Here is a 25,984-nt window from a genome sequence, read left to right on the forward strand (position 1 = left end):
CAGCCAGTAGAGGACTGGTCACCCCTCAGAGCCTGGTTCCTCTGGTCTACCCAGTACAGCCAGTAGAGGACTGGTCACCCTCAGAGCCTGGTTACTCTCTACCCAGTACAGCCAGTAGAGGACTGGTCACCCCTCAGAGCCTGGTTCCTCTGGTCTACCCAGTACAGCCAGTAGAGCACTGGTCACCCCTCAGAGCCTGGTTCCTCTGGTCTACCCAGTATAGCCAGTAGAGGACTTGTTACCCCTCAGAAACTGGTTCCTCTGGTCTACCCAGCACAGGACTGGTCACCCCTCAGAGCCTGGTTCCTCTGGTCTACCCAGTACAGCCAGTAGAGGACTGGTCACCCCTCAGAGCCTGGTTCCTCTGGTCTACCCAGTACAGCCAGTAGAGGACTGGTCACCCCTCAGATCCTGGTTCCTCTGGTCTACCCAGTACAGTCAGTAGAGGACTGGTCACCCCTCAGAGCCTGGTTCCTCTGGTCTACCCAGTACAGCCAGTAGAGTACTGGCCACCCCTCAGAGCCTGGTTCCTCTGGTCTACCCTGTACAGACAGTAGAGGACTGGTCACCCATCAGAGCCTGGTTCCTCTGGTCGACCCAGCACAGGACTGGTCACCCCTCAGAGCCTGGTTCCTCTGGTCTACCCAGTAGAGGACTGGTCACCCCTCAGAGCCCGGTTCCTCTAGTCTATCCAGTACAGCCAGTAGAGGACTGGTCACCCCTCAGAGCCTGGTTCCTCTGGTCTACTCAGTACAGTCAGTAGAGGACTGGTCACCCCTCAGAGCCTGGTTCCTCTGGTCTACCAATTACAGCCAGTAGAGGACTGGTCACCCCTCAGAGCCTGGTTCCTCTGGTCTACACAGTACAGCCAATAGAGGACTGGTCACCCCTCAGAGCCTGGTTCCTCTCTACGCAGTACAGTCAGTAGAGGACTGGTCACCCCTCAGAGCCTGGTTCCTCTGGCCTACCCAGTACAGCCAGTAGAGGACTGGCCACCCCTCAGAGCCTGGTTCCTCTCTACCCAGTACAGCCAGTAGAGAACTGGCCACCCCTCAGAGCCTGGTTCCTCTGGTCTACCCAGTACAGCCAGTAGAGGACTGGTCACCCCTCAGAGCCTCGTTCCTCTGGTCTACCCAGTACAGCCAGTAGAGGACTGGCCACCCCTCAGAGTCTGGTTCCTCTCTACCCAGTACAGCCAGTAGAGGACTGGTCACCCCTCAGAAACTGGTTCCTCTGGTCTACCCAGCACAGGACTGGTCACCCCTCAGAGCCTGGTTCCTCTGGTCTACCCAGCACAGGACTGGTCACCCCTCAGAGCCTGGTTCCTCTGGTCTACCCAGTACAGCCAGTAGAGGACTGGTCACCCCTCAGAGCCTGGTTCCTCTGGTCTACCCAGTACAGCCAGTAGAGGACTTGTTACCCCTCAGAAACTGGTTCCTCTGGTCTACCCAGCACAGGACTGGTCACCCCTCAGAGCCTGGTTCCTCTGGTCTACCCAGTACAGCCAGTAGAGGACTGGTCACCCCTCAGAGCCTGGTTCCTCTGGTCTACCCAGTACAGCCAGTAGAGGACTGGTCACCCCTCAGAGCCTGGTTCCTCTGGTCTACCCAGTACAGCCAGTAGAGGACTGGTCACCCCTCAGAGCCTGGTTCCTCTGGTCTACCCAGTACAGCCAGTAGAGGACTGGTCACCCCTCAGAGCCTGGTTACTCTCTACCCAGTACAGCCAGTAGAGGACTGGTCACCCCTCAGAGCCTGGTTCCTCTGGTCTACCCAGTACAGCCAGTAGAGCACTGGTCACCCCTCAGAGCCTGGTTCCTCTGGTCTACCCAGTATAGCCAGTAGAGGACTGGTCACCCCTCAGAAACTGGTTCCTCTGGTCTACCCAGCACAGGACTGGTCACCCCTCAGAGCCTGGTTCTCTGGTCTACCCAGTACAGCCAGTAGAGGACTGGTCACCCCTCAGAGCCTGGTTCCTCTGGTCTACCCAGTACAGCCAGTAGAGGACTGGTCACCCCTCAGATCCTGGTTCCTCTGGTCTACCCAGTACAGTCAGTAGAGGACTGGTCACCCCTCAGAGCCTGGTTCCTCTGGTCTACCCAGTACAGCCAGTAGAGGACTGGCCACCCCTCAGAGCCTGGTTCCTCTGGTCTACCCTGTACAGACAGTAAGAGGACTGGTCACCCATCAGAGCCTGGTTCCTCTGGTCGAGCCAGCACAGGACTGGTCACCCCTCAGAGCCTGGTTCCTCTGGTCTACCCAGTAGAGGACTGGTCACCCCTCAGAGCCCGGTTCCTCTAGTCTATCCAGTACAGCCAGTAGAGGACTGGTCACCCCTCAGAGCCTGGTTCCTCTGGTCTACTCAGTACAGTCAGTAGAGGACTGGTCACCCCTCAGAGCCTGGTTCCTCTGGTCTACCAATTACAGCCAGTAGAGGACTGGTCACCCCTCAGAGCCTGGTTCCTCTGGTCTACACCCAGTACAGCCAATAGAGGACTGGTCACCCCTCAGAGCCTGGTTCCTCTCTCGCAGTACAGTCAGTAGAGGACTGGTCACCCCTCAGAGCCTGGTTCCTCTGGCCTACCCAGTACAGCCAGTAGAGGACTGGCCACCCCTCAGAGCCTGGTTCCTCTCTACCCAGTACAGCCAGTAGAGAACTGGCCACCCCTCAGAGCCTGGTTCCTCTGGTCTACCCAGTACAGCCAGTAGAGGACTGGTCACCCCTCAGAGCCTCGTTCCTCTGGTCTACCCAGTACAGCCAGTAGAGGACTGGCCACCCCTCAGAGTCTGGTTCCTCTCTACCCAGTACAGCCAGTAGAGGACTGGTCACCCCTCAGAAACTGGTTCCTCTGGTCTACCCAGCACAGGACTGGTCACCCCTCAGAGCCTGGTTCCTCTGGTCTACCCAGCACAGGACTGGTCACCCCTCAGAGCCTGGTTCCTCTGGTCTACCCAGTACAGCCAGTAGAGGACTGGTCACCCCTCAGAGCCTGGTTCCTCTGGTCTACCCAGTACAGCCAGTAGAGGACTTGTTACCCCTCAGAAACTGGTTCCTCTGGTCTACCCAGCACAGGACTGGTCACCCCTCAGAGCCTGGTTCCTCTGGTCTACCCAGTACAGCCAGTAGAGGACTGGTCACCCCTCAGAGCCTGGTTCCTCTGGTCTACCCAGTACAGCCAGTAGAGGACTGGTCACCCCTCAGAGCCTGGTTCCTCTGGTCTACCCAGTACAGCCAGTAGAGGACTGGTCACCCCTCAGAGCCTGGTTCCTCTGGTCTACCCAGTACAGCCAGTAGAGGACTGGTCACCCCTCAGAGCCTGGTTCCTCTGGTCTACCCAGTACAGCCAGTAGAGGACATGTTACCCCTCAGAAACTGGTTCCTCTGGTCTACCCAGCACAGGACTGGTCACCCCTCAGAGCCTGGTTCCTCTGGTCTACCCAGCACAGGACTGGTCACCCCTCAGAGCCTGGTTCCTCTGGTCTACCCAGTACAGCCAGTAGAGGACTGGTCACCCCTCAGAGCCTGGTTCCTCTGGTCTACGCAGTACAGCCAGTAGAGGACTGGTCACCCCTCAGAGCCTGGTTACTCTCTACCCAGTACAGCCAGTAGAGGACTGGTTACCCCTCAGAGCCTGGTTCCTCTGGTCTACCCAGTACAGCCAGTAGAGGACTGGTCACCCCTCAGAGCCTGGTTCCTCTGGTCTACCCAGTATAGCCAGTAGAGGACTGGTCACCCCTCAGAGCCTGGTTCCTCTGGTCTACCCAGTACAGCCAGTAGAGGACTTGTTACCCCTCAGAAACAGGTTCCTCTGGTCTACCCAGCACAGGACTGGTCACCCCTCAGAGCCTGGTTCCTCTGGTCTACCCAGTACAGCCAGTAGAGGACTGGTCACCCCTCAGAGCCTGGTTCCTCTGGTCTACCCAGTACAGCCAGTAGAGGACTGGTCACCCCTCAGAGCCTGGTTCCTCTGGTCTACCCAGTACAGTCAGTAGAGGACTGGTCACCCCTCAGAGCCTGGTTCCTCTGGTCTACCCAGTACAGCCAGTAGAGGACTGGTCACCCCTCAGAGCCTGGTTCCTCTGGTCTACCCAGCACAGGACTGGCCACCCCTCAGAGCCTGGTTCCTCTGGTCTACCCAGTACAGCCATTAGAGGACTGGTCACCCCTCAGAGCCTGGTTCCTCTCTACCCAGTACAGCCAGTAGAGGACTGGTCACCCCTCAGAGCCTGGTTCCTCTCTACCCAGTACAGCCAGTAGAGGACTGGTCACCCCTCAGAGCCTGGTTCCTCTGGTCTACCCAGTACAGTGAGTAGAGGACTGGTCACCCCTCAGAGCCTGGTTCCTCTGGTCTACCCAGTACAGCCAGTAGAGGACTGGTCACCCCTCAGAGCCTGGTTCCTCTGGTCTACCCAGCACAGGACTGGCCACCCCTCAGAGCCTGGTTCCACTGGTCTACCCAGTACAGCCAGTAGAGGACTGGCCACCCCTCAGAGCCTGGTTCCTCTGGTCTACCCAGTACAGACAGTAGAGGACTGGTCACCCCTCAGAGCCTGGTTCCTCTGGTCTACCCAGTACAGCCAGTAGAGGACTAGTCACCCCTCAGAGCCTGGTTCCTCTGGTCTACCCAGTACAGCCAGTAGAGGACTGGTCACACCTCAGAGCCTGGTTCCTCTGGTCTACACAGTACAGCCAATAGAGGACTGGTCACCCCTCAGAGCCTGGTTCCTCTCTACGCAGTACAGTCAGTAGAGGACTGGTCACCCCTCAGAGCCTGGTTCCTCTGGCCTACCCAGTACAGCCAGTAGAGGACTGGCCACCCCTCAGAGCCTGGTTCCTCTCTACCCAGTACAGCCAGTAGAGGACTGGTCACCCCTCAGAGCCTGGTTCCTCTCTATCCAGTACAGCCAGTAGAGGACTGGTCACCCCTCAGAGCCTGGTTCCTCTGATCTACGCAGTACAGCCAGTAGAGGACTGGTCATCCCTCAGAGCCTGGTTCCTCTGGTCTACCAATTACAGCCAGTAGAGGACTGGTCACCCCTCAGAGCCTGGTTCCTCTGGTCTACACAGTACAGCCAATAGAGGACTGGTCACCCCTCAGAGCCTGGTTCCTCTCTACGCAGTACAGTCAGTAGAGGACTGGTCACCCCTCAGAGCCTGGTTCCTCTGGCCTACCCAGTACAGCCAGTAGAGGACTGGCCACCCCTCAGAGCCTGGTTCCTCTCTACCCAGTACAGCCAGTAGAGAACTGGCCCCCCTCAGAGCCTGGTTCCTCTGGTCTACCCAGTACAGCCAGTAGAGGACTGGTCACCCCTCAGAGCCTCGTTCCTCTGGTCTACCCAGTACAGCCAGTAGAGGACTGGCCACCCCTCAGAGCCTGGTTCCTCTCTACCCAGTACAGCCAGTAGAGGACTGGTCACCCCTCAGAGCCTGGTTCCCCTGGTCTACCCAGTACAGCCAGTAGAGGACTGGCCACCCCTCAGAGCCTGGTTCCTCTCTACTCAGTACAGCCAGTAGAGGACTGGTCACCCCTCAGAGCCTGGTTCCTCTCTACCCAGTACAGCCAGTAGAGGACTGGTCACCCCTCAGAGCCTGGTTCCTCTGGTCTACCCAGTACAGCCAGTAGAGGACTGTTCACCCCTCAGAGCCTGTTTCCTCTGGTCTACCCAGTACAGGACTGGTCACCCCTCAGAGCCTGGTTCCTCTGGTCTACCCAGTACAGCCAGTAGAGGACTGGTCACCCCTCAGATCCTGGTTCCTCTCTACCCAGTACAGCCAGTAGAGGACTGGTCACCCCTCAGAGCCTGGTTCCTCTCTACCCAGTACAGCCAGTAGAGGAATGGTCACCCCTCAAAGCCTGGTTCCTCTGGTCTACCCAGTACAGCCAGTAGAGGACTGGCCACCCCTCAGAGCCTGGTTCCTCTGGTCTACCCAGTACAGCCAGTAGAGGACTGGTCACCCCTCAGAGCCTGGTTCCTCTAGTCTACCCAGTACAGCCAGTAGAGGACTGGTCACCCCTCAGAGCCTGGTTCCTCTCTACCCAGTAAAACCAGTAGAGGACAGAGGTAGAGAGGTTCTTACCCAGGTGATAGACTAGATAAGGTTTATATTCCAGTGATATGTAACCAGAGGTAGAGAGGTTCTTACCCCGGTCTTTGACAACGTCAGGTTCCAGATCCAGTAGAATCCTGTAAAAGTCTGATTTCAGCTTTTCCCCTCTTGTGTCTTCTGCTTTTTCTAGGGTCTGGAACAACAGTTTCATCTGGTCCTGTCTGGTCTTGGCAGCATGGATCTTAGAGTACGTCTCAGAACGGATCAAGTAAAATGCTATGGGAATCACCATGGTAACACGCTGAATGAGGTGAACCCTCTTTATGTTCACAAACAGGGCATCAACTAGACAGGAAAGAAAACAGAGAGTTATTTTCTGTAGAACAAGAAGACATTACTAGTCAGGTTAGATGTAGAGGACATTACTAGTTAGGTTAGATGTAGAGTTATATACTGTAGAACAAGAGGACATTACTAATCAGGTTAGATGTAGAGGACATTACTAGTCAGGTTAGATGTAGAGGATATTACTAGTCAGGTTAGATGTAGAGTTATATACTGTAGAACAAGAGGACATTACTAGTCAGGTTAGAAAAGAGATGACTACTTACGCTTCACTTCCCTTATCAATTTGAAGTCATTCACTGTAGACAGGAAATACATGAATATTCAGTCTGTGATTAACAGTTGACCCATCAGTATTATAGTAATAAACCATGAGGTCTGTGATTAACAGTTGACCCACCAGTATTATAGTAATAAACCATGAGGTCTGTGAATAACAGTTGACCCATCAGTATTATAGTAATAAACCATGAGGTCTGTGATTAACAGTTGACCCATCAGTATTATAGTAATAAACCATGAGGTCTGTGATTAACAGTTGACCCATCAGTATTATAGTAATAAACCACAAGGTCTGTGATTAACAGTTGACCCATCAGTATTATAGTAATAAACCATGAGGTCTGTGATTAACAGTTGACCCATCAGTATTATAGTAATAAACCATGAGGTCTGTGATTAACAGTTGACCCATCAGTATTATAGTAATAAACCATGAGGTCTGTGATTAACAGTTGACCCATCAGTATTATAGTAATAAACCATGAGGTCTGTGATTAACAGTTGACCCATCAGTATTATAGTAATAAACCATGAGGTCTGTGATTAACAGTTGACCCATCAGTATTATAGTAATAAACCATGAGGTCTGTGATTAACAGTTGACCCATCAGTATTATAGTAATAAACCATGAGGTCTGTGATTAACAGTTGACCCATCAGTATTATAGTAATAAACCACGAGGTCTGTGATTAACAGTTGACCCATCAGTATTATAGTAATAAACCATGAGGTCTGTGATTAACAGTTGACCCATCAGTATTATAGTAATAAACCATGAGGTCTGTGATTAACAGTTGACCCATCAGTATTATAGTAATAAACCATGAGGTCTGTGATTAACAGTTGACCCATCAGTATTATAGTAATAAACCATGAGGTCTGTGATTAACAGTTGACCCATCAGTATTATAGTAATAAACCATGAGGTCTGTGATTAACAGTTGACCCATCAGTATTATAGTAATAAACCATGAGGTCTGTGATTAACAGTTGACCCATCAGTATTATAGTAATAAACCATGAGGTCTGTGATTAACAGTTGACCCATCAGTATTATAGTAATAAACCATGAGGTCTGTGATTAACAGTTGACCCATCAGTATTATAGTAATAAACCATGAGGTCTGTGATTAATAGTTGACCCATCAGTATTATAGTAATAAACCATGAGGTCTGTGATTAACAGTTGACCCATCAGTATTATAGTAATAAACCATGAGGTCTGTGATTAACAGTTGACCCATCAGTATTATAGTAATAAACCATGAGGTCTGTGATTAACAGTTGACCCATCAGTATTATAGTAATAAACCATGAGGTCTGTGATTAACAGTTGACCCATCAGTATTATAGTAATAAACCATGAGGTCTGTGATTAACAGTTGACCCATCAGTATTATAGTAATAAACCATGAGGTCTGTGATTAACAGTTGACCCATCAGTATTATAGTAATAAACCATGAGGTCTGTGATTAACAGTTGACCCATCAGTATTATAGTAATAAACCATGAGGGTCTGTGATTAACAGTTGACCCATCAGTATTATAGTAATAAACCATGAGGTCTGTGATTAACAGTTGACCCATCAGTATTATAGTAATAAACCATGAGGTCTGTGATTAACAGTTGACCCATCAGTATTATAGTAATAAACCATGAGGTCTGTGATTAACAGTTGACCCATCAGTATTATAGTAATAAACCATGAGGTCTGTGATTAACAGTTGACCCATCAGTATTATAGTAATAAACCATGAGGTCTGTGATTAACAGTTGACCCATCAGTATTATAGTAATAAACCATGAGGTCTGTGATTAACAGTTGACCCATCAGTATTATAGTAATAAACCATGAGGTCTGTGATTAACAGTTGACCCATCAGTATTATAGTAATAAACCATGAGGTCTGTGATTAACAGTTGACCCATCAGTATTATAGTAATAAACCATGAGGTCTGAATATTGATTAACAGTTGACCCATCAGTATTATAGTAATAAACCATGAGGTCTGTGATTAACAGTTGACCCATCAGTATTATAGTAATAAACCATGAGGTCTGTGATTAACAGTTGACCCATCAGTATTATAGTAATAAACCATGAGGTCTGTGATTAACAGTTGACCCATCAGTATTATAGTAATAAACCATGAGGTCTGTGATTAACAGTTGACCCATCAGTATTATAGTAATAAACCATGAGGTCTGTGATTAACAGTTGACCCATCAGTATTATAGTAATAAACCATGAGGTCTGTGATTAACAGTTGACCCATCAGTATTATAGTAATAAACCATGAGGTCTGTGATTAACAGTTGACCCATCAGTATTATAGTAATAAACCATGAGGTCTGTGATTAACAGTTGACCCATCAGTATTATAGTAATAAACCATGAGGTCTGTGAGTTGACCCACAGTATGATGGTCCCATCAGTATTATAGTAATAAACCATGAGGTCTGTGATTAACAGTTGACCCATCAGTATTATAGTAATAAACCATGAGGTCTGTGATTAACAGTTGACCCATCAGGTCTGTGTATTATAGTAATAAACCATGAGGTCTGTGATTAACAGTTGACCCATCAGTATTATAGTAATAAACCACGAGGTCTGATTAACAGTTGACCCATCAGTATTATAGTAATAAACCACGAGGTCTGTGATTAACAGTTGACCCATCAGTATTATAGTAATAAACCATGAGGTCTGTGATTAACAGTTGACCCATCAGTATTATAGTAATAAACCATGAGGTCTGTGATTAACAGTTGACCCATCAGTATTATAGTAATAAACCATGAGGTCAGTGATTAACAGTTGACCCATCAGTATTATAGTAATAAACCATGAGGTCTGTGATTAACAGTTGACCCATCAGTATTATAGTAATAAACCATGAGGTCTGTGATTAACAGTTGACCCATCAGTATTATAGTAATAAACCATGAGGTCTGTGATTAACAGTTGACCCATCAGTATTATAGTAATAAACCCGAGGTCTGTGATTAACAGTTGACCCATCAGTATTATAGTAATAAACCATGAGGTCTGTGATTAACAGTTGACAGTATTATAGTAATAAACCATCAGTATTATAGTAATAAACCATGAGGTCTGTGATTAACAGTTGACCCATCAGTATTATAGTAATAAACCATGAGGTCTGTGATTAACAGTTGACCCATCAGTATTATAGTAATAAACCATGAGGTCTGTGATTAACAGTTGACCCATCAGTATTATAGTAATAAACCATGAGGTCTGTGATTAACAGTTGACCCATCAGTATTATAGTAATAAACCATGAGGTCTGTGATTAACAGTTGACCCATCAGTATTATAGTAATAAACCATGAGGTCTGTGATTAACAGTTGACCCATCAGTATTATAGTAATAAAACCATGAGGTCTGTGATTAACAGTTGACCCATCAGTATTATAGTAATAAACCATGAGGTCTGTGATTAACAGTTGACCCATCAGTATTATAGTAATAAACCATGAGGTCTGTGATTAACAGTTGACCCATCAGTATTATAGTAATAAACCATGAGGTCTGTGATTAACAGTTGACCCATCAGTATTATAGTAATAAACCATGAGGTCTGTGATTAACAGTTGACCCATCAGTATTATAGTAATAAACCATGAGGTCTGTGATTAACAGTTGACCCATCAGTATTATAGTAATAAACCATGAGGTCTGTGATTAACAGTTGACCCATCAGTATTATAGTAATAAACCATGAGGTCTGTGATTAACAGTTGACCCATCAGTATTATAGTAATAAACCATGAGGTCTGTGATTAACAGTTGACCCATCAGTATTATAGTAATAAACCATGAGGTCTGTGATTAACAGTTGACCCATCAGTATTATAGTAATAAACCATGAGGTCTGTGATTAACAGTTGACCCATCAGTATTATAGTAATAAACCATGAGGTCTGTGATTAACAGTTGACCCATCAGTATTATAGTAATAAACCATGAGGTCTGTGATTAACAGTACCCATCAGTATTATTATAAACCATGAGGTCTGTGATTAACAGTTGACCCATCAGTATTATAGTAATAAAACCATGAGGTCTGTGATTAACAGTTGACCCATCAGTATTATAGTAATAAACCATGAGGTCTGTGATTAACAGTTGACCCATCAGTATTATAGTAATAAACCATGAGGTCTGTGATTAACAGTTGACCCATCAGTATTATAGTAATAAATCTCTATAGGTCTGTGATTAACAGTTGACCCATCAGTATTATAAGCTCCTCTGTAATAAACCATGAGGTCTGTATTAACAGTTGACCATCAGTATTATAGTAATAAACCATTCTGTGAGGTCTGTGATTAACAGTTGACCCATCAGTATTATAGTAATAAACCATGAGGTCTGTGATTAACAGTTGACCCATCAGTATTATAGTAATAAACCATGAGGTCTGTGATTAACAGTTGACCCATCAGTATTATAGTAATAAACCATGAGGTCTGTGATTAACAGTTGACCCATCAGTATTATAGTAATAAAACCATGAGGTCTGTGATTAACAGTTGACCCATCAGTATTATAGTAATAAACCATGAGGTCTGGATTAACAGTTGACCCATCAGTATTATTAAATTCTCTGTGATTAACAGTTGACCCATCAGTATTATAGTAATAAACCATTAAAATGAGGTCTGTGATTAACAGTTGACCCATCAGTATTATAGTAATAAACCATGAGGTCTGTGATTAACAGTTGACCCATCAGTATTATAGTAATAAACCATGAGGTCTGTGATTAACAGTTGACCCATCAGTATTATAGTAATAAACCATGAGGTCTGTGATTAACAGTTGACCCATCAGTATTATAGTAATAAAACCATGAGGTCTGTGATTAACAGTTGACCCATCAGTATTATAGTAATAAACCACGAGGTCTGTGATTAACAGTTGACCCATCAGTATTATAGTAATAAACCATGAGGTCTGTGATTAACAGTTGACCCATCAGTATTATAGTAATAAACCACAAGGTCTGTGATTAACAGTTGACCCATCAGTATTATAGTAATAAACCATGAGGTCTGTGATTAACAGTTGACCCATCAGTATTATAGTAATAAACCATGAGATTAACAGTTGACCCATCAGTATTATAGTAATAAAACTGAGGTGATTAACAGTTGACCCATCAGTATTATAGTAATAAACCATGAGGTCTGTGATTAACAGTTGACCCATCAGTATTATAGTAATAAACCACGAGGTCTGTGATTAACAGTTGACCCATCAGTATTATAGTAATAAAACCATGAGGTCTGTGATTAACAGTTGACCCATCAGTATTATAGTAATAAACCATGAGGTCTGTGATTAACAGTTGACCCATCAGTATTATAGTAATAAACCATGAGGTCTGTGATTAACAGTTGACCCATCAGTATTATAGTAATAAACCATGAGGTCTGTGATTAACAGTTGACCCATCAGTATTATAGTAATAAACCATGAGGTCTGTGATTAACAGTTGACCCATCAGTATTATAGTAATAAACCATGAGGTCTGTGTTTAACAGTTGACCCATCAGTATTATAGTAATAAAACTCATGAGGTCTGCTCTTCCTCAATCCCTTTGATTAACAAAAGGAAAGTTGACCCATCAGTATTATAGTAATAAACCATGAGGTCTGTGATTAACAGTTGACCCATCAGTATTATAGTAATAAACCATGAGGTCTGTGATTAACAGTTGACCCATCAGTATTATAGTAATAAACCATGAGGTCTGTGATTAACAGTTGACCCATCAGTATTATAGTAATAAACCATGAGGTCTGTGATTAACAGTTGACCCATCAGTATTATAGTAATAAACCATGAGGTCTGTGATTAACAGTTGACCCATCAGTATTATAGTAATAAACCATGAGGTCTGTGATTAACAGTTGACCCATCAGTATTATAGTAATAAACCATGAGGTCTGTGATTAACAGTTGACCCATCAGTATTATAGTAATAAACCATGAGGTCTGTGATTAACAGTTGACCCATCAGTATTATAGTAATAAACCATGAGGTCTGTGATTAACAGTTGACCCATCAGTATTATAGTAATAAACCATGAGGTCTGATTAACAGTTGACCCATCAGTATTATAGTACAAAACCATGAGGTCTGTGTTGTGACCCATCAGTATTATAGTAATAAACCATGAGGTTGATAGATTGACCCATCAGTATTATAGTAATAAACCATGAGGTCTGTGATTAACAGTTGACCCATCAGTATTATAGTAATAAACCATGAGGTCTGTGATTAACAGTTGACCCATCAGTATTATAGTAATAAACCATGAGGTCTGTGATTAACAGTTGACCCATCAGTATTATAGTAATAAACCATGAGGTCTGTGATTAACAGTTGACCCATCAGTATTATAGTAATAAACCATGAGGTCTGTGATTAACAGTTGACCCATCAGTATTATAGTAATAAACCATGAGGTCTGTGATTAACAGTTGACCCATCAGTATTATAGTAATAAACCATGAGGTCTGTGATTAACAGTTGACCCATCAGTATTATAGTAATAAACCATGAGGTCTGTGATTAACAGTTGACCCATCAGTATTATAGTAATAAACCATGAGGTCTGTGATTAACAGTTGACCCATCAGTATTATAGTAATAAACCATGAGGTCTGTGATTAACAGTTGACCCATCAGTATTATAGTAATAAACCATGAGGTCTGTGATTAACAGTTGACCCATCAGTATTATAGTAATAAACCATGAGGTCTGTGATTAACAGTTGACCCATCAGTATTATAGTAATAAACCATGAGGTCTGTGATTAACAGTTGACCCATCAGTATTATAGTAATAAACCATGAGGTCTGTGAGTTGACCCATCAGTATTATAGTAATAAACCATGAGGTCTGTGATTCAGTATTATAACAGTTACCTTCTTTCTTCCAATAAACTTCTTCTTCTCTGTAGACAAAAGAAACAAATGTCTAATCATAAAACAGTTGATTCCCATCAGTATTATGAAAATACAGTAATAAACCATGAGGTCTGTGATTAACAGTTGACCCATCAGTATTATAGTAATAAACCATGAGGTCTGTGATTAACAGTTGACCCATCAGTATTATAGTAATAAACCATGAGGTCTGTGATTAACAGTTGACCCATCAGTATTATAGTAATAAACCATGAGGTCTGTGATTAACAGTTGACCCATCAGTATTATAGTAATAAACCATGAGGTCTGTGATTAACAGTTGACCCATCAGTATTATAGTAATAAACCATGAGGTCTGTGATTAACAGTTGACCCATCAGTATTATAGTAATAAACCATGAGGTCTGTGTTTAACAGTTGACCCATCAGTATTATAGTAATAAACCATGAGGTCTGTGATTAACAGTTGACCCATCAGTATTATAGTAATAAACCATGAGGTCTGTGATTAACAGTTGACCCATCAGTATTATAGTAATAAACCATGAGGTCTGTGATTAACAGTTGACCCATCAGTATTATAGTAATAAACCATGAGGTCTGTGATTAACAGTTGACCCATCAGTATTCTAGTAATAAACCATGAGGTCTGTGATTAACAGTTGACCCATCAGTATTATAGTAATAAACCATGAGGTCTGTGATTAACAGTTGACCCATCAGTATTATAGTAATAAACCATGAGGTCTATGTTATTATCATTATAGTAATAAACCATGAGGTCTGTGATTAACAGTTGATCCCATGATCCAGTTGACCCATCAGTATTATAGTAATAAACCATGAGGTCTGTGATTAACAGTTGACCCATCAGTATTATAGTAATAAACCATGAGGTCTGTGATTAACAGTTGACCCATCAGTATTATAGTAATAAACCATGAGGTCTGTGATTAACAGTTGACCCATCAGTATTATAGTAATAAACCATGAGGTCTGTGATTAACAGTTGACCCATCAGTATTATAGTAATAAACCATGAGGTCTGTGATTAACAGTTGACCCATCAGTATTATAGTAATAAACCATGAGGTCTGTGATTAACAGTTGACCCATCAGTATTATAGTAATAAACCATGAGGTCTGTGATTAACAGTTGACCCATCAGTATTATAGTAATAAACCATGAGGTCTGTGATTAACAGTTGACCCATCAGTATTATAGTAATAAAACCATGAGGTCTGTGATTAACAGTTGACCCATCAGTATTATAGTAATAAACCATGAGGTCTGTGATTAACAGTTGACCCATCAGTATTATAGTAATAAACCATGAGGTCTGTGATTAACAGTTGACCCATCAGTATTATAGTAATAAACCATGAGGTCTGTGATTAACAGTTGACCCATCAGTATTATAGTAATAAACCATGAGGTCTGTGATTAATCTCTATATGTGAAACTTGACCCATCAGTATTATAGTAATAAACCATGAGGTCTGTGATTAACAGTTGACCCATCAGTATTATAGTAATAAACCATGAGGTCTGTGATTAACAGTTGACCCATCAGTATTATAGTAATAAACCATGAGGTCTGTGATTAACAGTTGACCCATCAGTATTATAGTAATAAACCATGAGGTCTGTGATTAACAGTTGACCCATCAGTATTATAGTAATAAACCATGAGGTCTGTGATTGAATCAGTATTATAGTAATAAACCATGAGGTCATCAGTATTATAGTAATAAACCATGAGGTCTGTGATTAACAGTTGACCCATCAGTATTATAGTAATAAACCATGAGGTCTGTGATTAACAGTTGACCCATCAGTATTATAGTAATAAACCATGAGGTCTGTGATTAACAGTTGACCCATCAGTATTATAGTAATAAACCATGAGGTCTGTGATTAACAGTTGACCCATCAGTATTATAGTAATAAACCATGAGGTCTGTGATTAACAGTTGACCCATCAGTATTATAGTAATAAACCATGAGGTCTGTGATTAACAGTTGACCCATCAGTATTATAGTAATAGTAATAAACCATGAGGTCTGTGATTAACAGTTGACCCATCAGTATTATAGTAATAAACCATGAGGTCTGTGATTAACAGTTGACCCATCAGTATTATAGTAATAAACCATGAGGTCTGTGATTAACAGTTGACCCATCAGTATTATAGTAATAAACCAAGAGGTCTGTGATTAACAGTTGACCCATCAGTATTATAGTAATAAACCATGAGGTCTGTGATTAACAGTTGACCCATCAGTATTATAGTAATAAACCATGAGGTCTGTGATTAACAGTTGACCCATCAGTATTATAGTAATAAACCATGAGGTCTGTGATTAACAGTTGACCCATCAGTATTATAGTAAATAAACCTGACCCATCAGTATTATAGTAACAAGGTCTGTGATTAACAGTTGACCCATCAGTATTATAGTAATAAACCATGAGGTCTGTGATTAATATTCTCAGTTTTATAGTTGACCCATCAGTCTTTATTATAGTAATAAAACCATGAGGTCTGTGATTAACAGTTGACCCATCAGTATTATAGTAATAAACCATGAGGTCTGTGATTAACAGTTGACCCATCAGTATTATAGTAATAAACCATGAGGTCTGTGATTAACAGTTGACCCATCAGTATTATAGTAATAAACCATGAGGTCTGTGATTAACAGTTGACCCATCAGTATTATAGTAATAAACCATGAGGTCTGTGATTAACAGTTGACCCATCAGTATTATAGTAATAAACCATGAGGTCTGTGATTAACAGTTGACCCATCAGTATTATAGTATGAAATCAGTTAATAAACCATGAGGTCTGTGATTAACAGTTGACCCATCAGTATTATAGTAATAAACCATGAGGTCTGTGATTAACAGTTGACCCATCAGTATTATAGTAATAAACCATGAGGTCTGTGATTAACAGTTGACCCATCAGTATTATAGTAATAAACCATGAGGTCTGTGATTAACAGTTGACCCATCAGTATTATAGTAATAAACCATGAGGTCTGTGATTAACAGTTGACCCATCAGTATTATAGTAATAAACCATGAGGTCTGTGATTAACAGTTGACCCATCAGTATTATAGTAATAAACCATGAGGTCTGTGATTAACAGTTGACCCATCAGTATTATAGTAATAAACCATGAGGTCTGTGATTAACAGTTGACCCATCAGTATTATAGTAATAAACCATGAGGTCTGTGATTAACAGTTGACCCATCAGTATTATAGTAATAAACCATGAGGTCTGTGATTAACAGTTGACCCATCAGTATTATAGTAATAAACCATGAGGTCTGTGATTAACCGTTGACCCATCAGTATTATAGTAATAAACCATGAGGTCTGTGATTAACAGTTGACCCATCAGTATTATAGTAATAAACCATGAGGTCTGTGATTAACAGTTGACCCATCAGTATTATAGTAATAAACCATGAGGTCTGTGATTAACAGTTGACCCATCAGTATTATAGTAATAAACCATGAGGTCTGTGATTAACAGTTGACCCATCAGTATTATAGTAATAAACCATGAGGTCTGTGATTAACAGTTGACCCATCAGTATTATAGTAATAAACCATGAGGTCTGTGATTAACAGTTGACCCATCAGTATTATAGTAATAAACCATGATTAAGGTTGACCCATCAGTATTATTAATAAAACCATGAGGTCTGTGATTAACCCATCAGTATTATAGTAATAAACCATGAGGTCTGTGATTAACAGTTGACCCATCAGTATTATAGTAATAAACCATGAGGTCTGTGATTAACAGTTGACCCATCAGTATTATAGTAAAAACCATGAGGTCTGTGATTAACAGTTGACCCATCAGTATTATAGTAATAAACCACGAGGTCTGTGATTAACAGTTGACCCATCAGTATTATAGTAATAAACCATGAGGTCTGTGATTAACAGTTGACCCATCAGTATTCTAGTAATAAACCATGAGGTCTGTGATTAACAGTATTTGACCCATCAGTATTATAGTAATAAACCATGAGGTCTATGATTAACAGTTGACCCATCAGTATAATATAGTAATAAACCATGAGGTCTGTGATTAACAGTTGACCCATCAGTATTATAGTAATAAACCATGAGGTCTGTGATTAACAGTTGACCCATCAGTATTATAGTAATAAACCAAGAGGTCTGTGATTAACAGTTGACCCATCAGTATTATAGTAATAAACCATGAGGTCTGTGATTAACAGTTGACCCATCAGTATTATAGTAATAAACCATGAGGTCTGTGATTAACAGTTGACCCATCAGTATTATAGTAGTAAACCATGAGGTCTGTGATTAACAGTTGACCCATCAGTATTATAGTAATAAACCATGAGAGGTCTGTGATTAACAGTTGACCCATCAGTATTATAGTAATAAACCATGAGGTCTGTGATTAACAGTTGACCCATCAGTATTATAGTAATAAACCATGAGGTCTGTGATTAACAGTTGTCCCATCAGTATTATAGTAATAAACCATGAGGTCTGTGATTAACAGTTGACCCATCAGTATTATAGTAATAAACCATGAGGTCTGCTGATTAACAGTTGACCCATCAGTATTATAGTAATAAACCACGAGGTCTGTGATTAACAGTTGACCCATCAGTATTATAGTAATAAACCATGAGGTCTGTGATTAAACAGTTGACCCATCAGTATTATAGTAATAAACCATGAGGTCTGTGATTAACAGTTGACCCATCAGTATTATAGTAATAAACCATGAGGTCTGTGATTAACAGTTGACCCATCAGTATTATAGTAATAAACCACGAGGTCTGTGATTAACAGTTGACCCATCAGTATTATAGTAATAAACCATGAGGTCTGTGATTAACAGTTGACCCATCAGTATTATAGTAATAAACCATGAGGTCTGTGATTAACAGTTGACCCATCAGTATTATAGTAATAAACCATGAGGTCTGTGATTTAACAGTTGACCCATCAGTATTATAGTAATAAACCATGAGGTCTGTGATTAACAGTTGACCCATCAGTATTATAGTAATAAACCATGAGGTCTGTGATTAACAGTTGACCCATCAGTATTATAGTAATAAACCATGAGGTCTGTGATTAACAGTTGACCCATCAGTATTATAGTAATAAACCATGAGGTCTGTGATTAACAGTTGACCCATCAGTATTATAGTAATAAACCATGAGGTCTGTGATTAACAGTTGACCCATCAGTATAAACCATGAGGTCTGTGATTAACAGTTGACCCATCAGTATTATAGTAATAAACCATGAGGTCTGTGATTAACAGTTGACCCATCAGTATTATAGTAATAAACCATGAGGTCTGTGATTAACAGTTGACCCATCAGTATTATAGTAATAAACCATGAGGTCTGTGATTAACAGTTGACCCATCAGTATTATAGTAATAAACCATGAGGTCTGTGATTAACAGTTGACCCATCAGTATTATAGTAATAAACCATGAGGTCTGTGATTAACAGTTGACCCATCAGTATTATAGTAATAAACCATGAGGTCTGTGATTAACAGTTGACCCATCAGTATTATAGTAATAAACCATGAGGTCTGTGATTAACAGTTGACCCATCAGTATTATAGTAATCAAAACCATGAGGTCTGTGATTAACAGTTGACCCATCAGTATTATAGTAATAAACCATGAGGTCTGTGATTAACAGTTGACCCATCAGTATTATAGTAATAAACCATGAGGTCTGTGATTAACAGTTGACCCATCAGTATTATAGTAATAAACCATGAGGTCTGTGATTAACAGTTGACCCATCAGTATTATAGTAATAAACCATGAGGTCTGTGATTAACAGTTGACCCATCAGTATTATAGTAATAAACCATGAGGTCTGTGATTAACAGTTGACCCATCAGTATTATAGTAATAAACCATGAGGTCTGTGATTAACAGTTGACCCATCAGTATTATAGTTGTAATAAACCATGAGGTCTGTGATTAACAGTTGACCCATCAGTATTATAGTAATAAACCATGAGGTCTGTGATTAACAGTTGACCCATCAGTATTATAGTAATAAACCATGAGGTCTGTGATTAACAGTTGACCCATCAGTATTATAGTAATAAACCATGAGGTCTGTGATTAACAGTTGACCCATCAGTATTATAGTAATAAACCATGAGGTCTGTGATTAACAGTTGACCCATCAGTATTATAGTAATAAACCATGAGGTCTGTGATTAACAGTTGACCCATCAGTATTATAGTAATAAAACCATGAGGTCTGTGATTAACAGTTGACCCATCAGTATTATAGTAATAAACCATGAGGTCTGTGATTAACAGTTGACCCATCAGTATTATAGTAATAAACCATGAGGTCTGTGATTAACAGTTGACCCATCAGTATTATAGTAATAAACCATGAGGTCTGTGATTAACAGTTGACCCATCAGTATTATAGTAATAAACCATGAGGTCTGTGATTAACAGTTGACCCATCAGTATTATAGTAATAAACCATGAGGTCTTTTAAAAACAGTTGACCCATCAAATAAAATCATAAACCATTAAAATCATGTGTCTAACAGTTGACCCATCAGGTAATCTGTGATTAACAGTTGACCCATCAGTATTATAGTAATAAACCATGAGGTCTGTGATTAACAGTTGACCCATCAGTATTATAGTAATAAACCATGAGGTCTGTGATTAACAGTTGACCCATCAGTATTATAGTAATAAACCATGAGGTCTGTGATTAACAGTTGACCCATCAGTATTATAGTAATAAACCATGAGGTCTGTGATTAACAGTTGACCCATCAGTATTATAGTAATAAACCATGAGGTCTGTGATTAACAGTTGACCCATCAGTATTATAGTAATAAACCATGAGGTCTGTGATTAACAGTTGACCCATCAGTATTATAGTAATAAACCATGAGGTCTGTGATTAACAGTTGACCCATCAGTATTATAGTAATAAACCATGAGGTCTGTGATTAACAGTTGACCCATCAGTATTATAGTAATAAACCATGAGGTCTGTGATTAACAGTTGACCCATCAGTATTATAGTAATAAACCATGAGGTCTGTGATTAACAGTTGACCCATCAGTATTATAGTAATAAACCATGAGGTCTGTGATTAACAGTTGACCCATCAGTATTATAGTAATAAACCATGAGGTCTGTGATTAACAGTTGACCCATCAGTATTATAGTAATAAACCATGAGGTCTGTGATTAACAGTTGACCCATCAGTATTATAGTAATAAACCATGAGGTCTGTGATTAACAGTTGACCCATCAGTATTATAGTAATAAACCATGAGGTCTGTGATTAACAGTTGACCCATCAGTATTATAGTAATAAACCATGAGGTCTGTGATTAACAGTTGACCCATCAGTATTATAGTAATAAACCATGAGGTCTGTGATTAACAGTTGACCCATCAGTATTATAGTAATAAACCAAGAGGTCTGTGATTAACAGTTGACCCATCAGTATTATAGTAATAAACCATGAGGTCTGTGATTAACAGTTGACCCATCAGTATTATAGTAATAAACCATGAGGTCTGTGATTAACAGTTGACCCATCAGTATTATAGTAATAAACCATGAGGTCTGTGATTAACAGTTGAATCAGTATTAGTAATAAAAGTATTATAGTAATAAACCATGAGGTCTGTGATTAACAGTTGACCCATCAGTATTATAGTAATAAACCATGAGGTCTGTGATTAACAGTTGACCCATCAGTATTATAGTAATAAACCATGAGGTCTGTGATTAACAGTTGACCCATCAGTATTATAGTAATAAAACCATGAGGTCTGTGATTAACAGTTGACCCATCAGTATTATAGTAATAAACCATGAGGTCTGTGATTAACAGTTGACCCATCAGTATTATAGTAATAAACCATGAGGTCTGTGATTAACAGTTGACCCATCAGTATTATAGTAATAAACCATGAGGTCTGTGATTAACAGTTGACCCATCAGTATTATAGTAATAAACCATGAGGTCTGTGATTAACAGTTGACCCATCAGTATTATAGTAATAAACCATGAGGTCTGTGATTAACAGTTGACCCATCAGTATTATAGTAATAAACCATGAGGTCTGTGATTAACAGTTGACCCATCAGTATTATAGTAATAAACATGAGGTCTGTGATTAACAGTTGACCCATCTGTAATAAACCATGATTGTGATTAACAGTTGACCCATCAGTATTATAGTAATAAACCATGAGGTCTGTGAGTTAACAGTATTATAGTAATAAACCCCATCAGTATTATAGTAATAAACCATGAGGTCTGTGATTAACAGTTGACCCATCAGTATTATAGTAATAAACCATGAGGTCTGTGATTAACAGTTGACCCATCAGTATTATAGTAATAAACCATGAGGTCTGTGATTAACAGTTGACCCATCAGTATTATAGTAATAAACCATGAGGTCTGTGATTAACAGTTGACCCATCAGTATTATAGTAATAAACCATGAGGTCTGTGATTAACAGTTGACCCATCAGTATTATAGTAATAAACCATGAGGTCTGTGATTAACAGTTGACCCATCAGTATTATAGTAATAAAACTGTGATTAACAGTTGAGGTCTGTGATTAACAGTTGACCCATCAGTATTATAGTAATAAACCATGAGGTCTGTGATTAACAGTTGACCCATCAGTATTATAGTAATAAACCATGAGGTCTGTGATTAACAGTTGACCCATCAGTATTATAGTAATAAACCACAGGTTGACCCATCAGTATTATAGTAATAAACCATGAGGTCTGTGATTAACGAGTTGACCCATCAGTATTATAGTAATAAACCATGAGGTCTGTGATTAACAGTTGACCCATCAGTATTATAGTAATAAACCATGAGGTCTGTGATTAACAGTTGACCCATCAGTATTATAGTAATAAACCATGAGGTCTGTGATTAACAGTTGACCCATCAGTATTATAGTAATAAACCATGAGGTCTGTGATTAACAGTTGACCCATCAGTATTATAGTAATAAACCATGAGGTCTGTGATTAACAGTTGACCCATCAGTATTATAGTAATAAACCATGAGGTCTGTGATTAACAGTTGACCCATCAGTATTATAGTAATAAACCATGAGGTCTGTGATTAACAGTTGACCCATCAGTATTATAGTAATAAACCATGAGGTCTGTGATTAACAGTTGACCCATCAGTATTATAGTAATAAACCACGAGGTCTGTGATTAACAGTTGATAGTAATAAATCAGTATTATAGTAATAAACCATGAGGTCTGTGATTAACAGTTGACCCATCAGTATTATAGTAATAAACCATGAGGTCTGTGATTAACAGTTGACCCATCAGTATTATAGTAATAAACCATGAGGTCTGTGATTAACAGTTGACCCATCAGTATTATAGTAATAAACCATGAGGTCTGTGATTAACAGTTGACCCATCAGTATTATAGTAATAAACCATGAGGTCTGTGATTAACAGTTGACCCATCAGTATTATAGTAATAAACCATGAGGTCTGTGATTAACAGTTGACCCATCAGTATTATAGTAATAAACCATGAGGTCTGTGATTAACAGTTGACCCATCAGTATTATAGTAATAAACCATGAGGTCTGTGATTAACAGTTGACCCATCAGTATTATAGTAATAAACCATGAGGTCTGTGATTAACAGTTGACCCATCAGTATTATAGTAATAAACCATGAGGTCTGTGATTAACAGTTGACCCATCAGTATTATAGTAATAAACCATGAGGTCTGTGATTAACAGTTGACCCATCAGTATTATAGTAATAAACCATGAGGTCTGTGATTAACAGTTGACCCATCAGTATTATAGTAATAAACCATGAGGTCTGTGATTGACCCATCAGTATTTAGTAATAAACCATGAGGTCTGTGATTCACCCATCAGTATTATAGTAATAAACCATGAGGTCTGTGATTAACAGTTGACCCATCAGTATTATAGTAATAAACCATGAGGTCTGTGATTAACAGTTGACCCATCAGTATTATAGTAATAAACCATGAGGTCTGTGATTAACAGTTGACCCATCAGTATTATAGTAATAAACCATGAGGTCTGTGATTAACAGTTGACCCATCAGTATTATAGTAATAAACCATGAGGTCTGTGATTAACAGTTGACCCATCAGTATTATAGTAATAAACCATGAGGTCTGTGATTAACAGTTGACCCATCAGTATTATAGTAATAAACCATGAGGTCTGTGATTAACAGTTGACCCATCAGTATTATAGTAATAAACCATGAGGTCTGTGATTAACAGTTGACCCATCAGTATTATAGTGAATAACAGTTGACCATCAGTATTATAGTAATAAACCATGAGGTCTGTGATTAACAGTTGACCCATCAGTATTATAGTAATAAACCATGAGGTCTGTGATTAACAGTTGACCCATCAGTATTATAGTAATAAACCATGAGGTCTGTGATTAACAGTTGACCCATCAGTATTATAGTAATAAACCATGAGGTCTGTGATTAACAGTTGACCCATCAGTATTATAGTAATAAACCATGAGGTCTGTGATTAACAGTTGACCCATCAGTATTATAGTAATAAACCATGAGGTCTGTGATTAACAGTTGACCCATCAGTATTATAGTAATAAACCATGAGGTCTGTGATTAACAGTTGACCCATCAGTATTATAGTAATAAACCATGAGGTCTGTGATTAACAGTTGACCCATCAGTATTATAGTAATAAACCATGAGGTCTGTGATTAACAGTTGACCCATCAGTATTATAGTAATAAACCATGAGGTCTGTGATTAACAGTTGACCCATCAGTATTATAGTAATAAACCATGAGGTCTGTGATTAACAGTTGACCCATCAGTATTATAGTAATAAACCATGAGGTCTGTGATTAACAGTTGACCCATCAGTATTATAGTAATAAACCATGAGGTCTGTGATTAACAGTTGACCCATCAGTATTATAGTAATAAACCATGAGGTCTGTGATTAACAGTTGACCCATCAGTATTATAGTAATAAACCATGAGGTCTGTGATTAACAGTTGACCCATCAGTATTATAGTAATAAACCATGAGGTCTGTGATTAACAGTTGACCCATCAGTATTATAGTAATAAACCATGAGGTCTGTGATTAACAGTTGACCCATCAGTATTATAGTAATAAACCATGAGGTCTGTGATTAACAGTTGACCCATCAGTATTATAGTAATAAACCATGAGGTCTGTGATTAACAGTTGACCCATCAGTATTATAGTAATAAACCATGAGGTCTGTGATTAACAGTTGACCCATCAGTATTATAGTAATAAACCATGAGGTCTGTGATTAACAGTTGACCCATCAGTATTATAGTAATAAACCATGAGGTCTGTGATTAACAGTTGACCCATCAGTATTATAGTAATAAACATGAGGTCTGATTAACAGTTGACCCATCTAAACCACAAGGTCTGTGATTAACAGTTGACCCATCAGTATTATAGTAATAAAACCATGAGGTCTGTGATTAACAGTTGACCCATCAGTATTATAGTAATAAACCATGAGGTCTGTGATTAACAGTTGACCCATCAGTATTATAGTAATAAACCATGAGGTCTGTGATTAACAGTTGACCCATCAGTATTATAGTAATAAACCATGAGGTCTGTGATTAACAGTTGACCCATCAGTATTATAGTAATAAACCATGAGGTCTGTGATTAACAGTTGACCCATCAGTATTATAGTAATAAACCATGAGGTCTGTGATTAACAGTTGACCCATCAGTATTATAGTAATAAACCATGAGGTCTGTGATTAACAGTTGACCCATCAGTATTATAGTAATAAACCATGAGGTCTGTGATTAACAGTTGACCCATCAGTATTATAGTAATAAACCATGAGGTCTGTGATTAACAGTTGACCCATCAGTATTATAGTAATAAACCATGAGGTCTGTGATTAACAGTTGACCCATCAGTATTATAGTAATAAACCATGAGGTCTGTGATTAACAGTTGACCCATCAGTATTATAGTAATAAACCATGAGGTCAGTGATTAACAGTTGACCCATCAGTATTATAGTAATAAACCATGAGGTCTGTGATTAACAGTTGACCCATCAGTATTATAGTAATAAACCATGAGGTCTGTGATTAACAGTTGACCCATCAGTATTATAGTAATAAACCATGAGGTCTGTGATTAACAGTTGACCCATCAGTATTATAGTAA

The 25,984-nt window shown here is 40.2% G+C and overlaps 1 protein-coding gene across 2 annotated transcripts in view; it reads right to left on the minus strand.

Annotated features, from left to right (window-relative positions):
- LOC135569068 (putative selection and upkeep of intraepithelial T-cells protein 1 homolog) overlaps positions 1–25,984 on the minus strand; it is a 75,863-nt gene that overhangs the window by 26,478 nt on the left and 23,401 nt on the right. For both annotated transcript variants that reach the window (XM_065015911.1, XM_065015910.1), the window contains 2 exons: positions 6,660–6,692; positions 6,145–6,393 (listed from right to left, as the gene is read on the minus strand). In XM_065015911.1, the coding sequence (XP_064871983.1) occupies positions 6,145–6,393; positions 6,660–6,692 (282 nt within the window). The remainder of the gene's footprint in view (positions 1–6,144; positions 6,394–6,659; positions 6,693–25,984) is intronic.

The sequence above is a fragment of the Oncorhynchus nerka genome, unplaced genomic scaffold (assembly GCF_034236695.1).
Source record: "Oncorhynchus nerka isolate Pitt River unplaced genomic scaffold, Oner_Uvic_2.0 unplaced_scaffold_1219, whole genome shotgun sequence".
In the NCBI taxonomy this organism is placed as follows: domain Eukaryota; kingdom Metazoa; phylum Chordata; class Actinopteri; order Salmoniformes; family Salmonidae; genus Oncorhynchus; species Oncorhynchus nerka.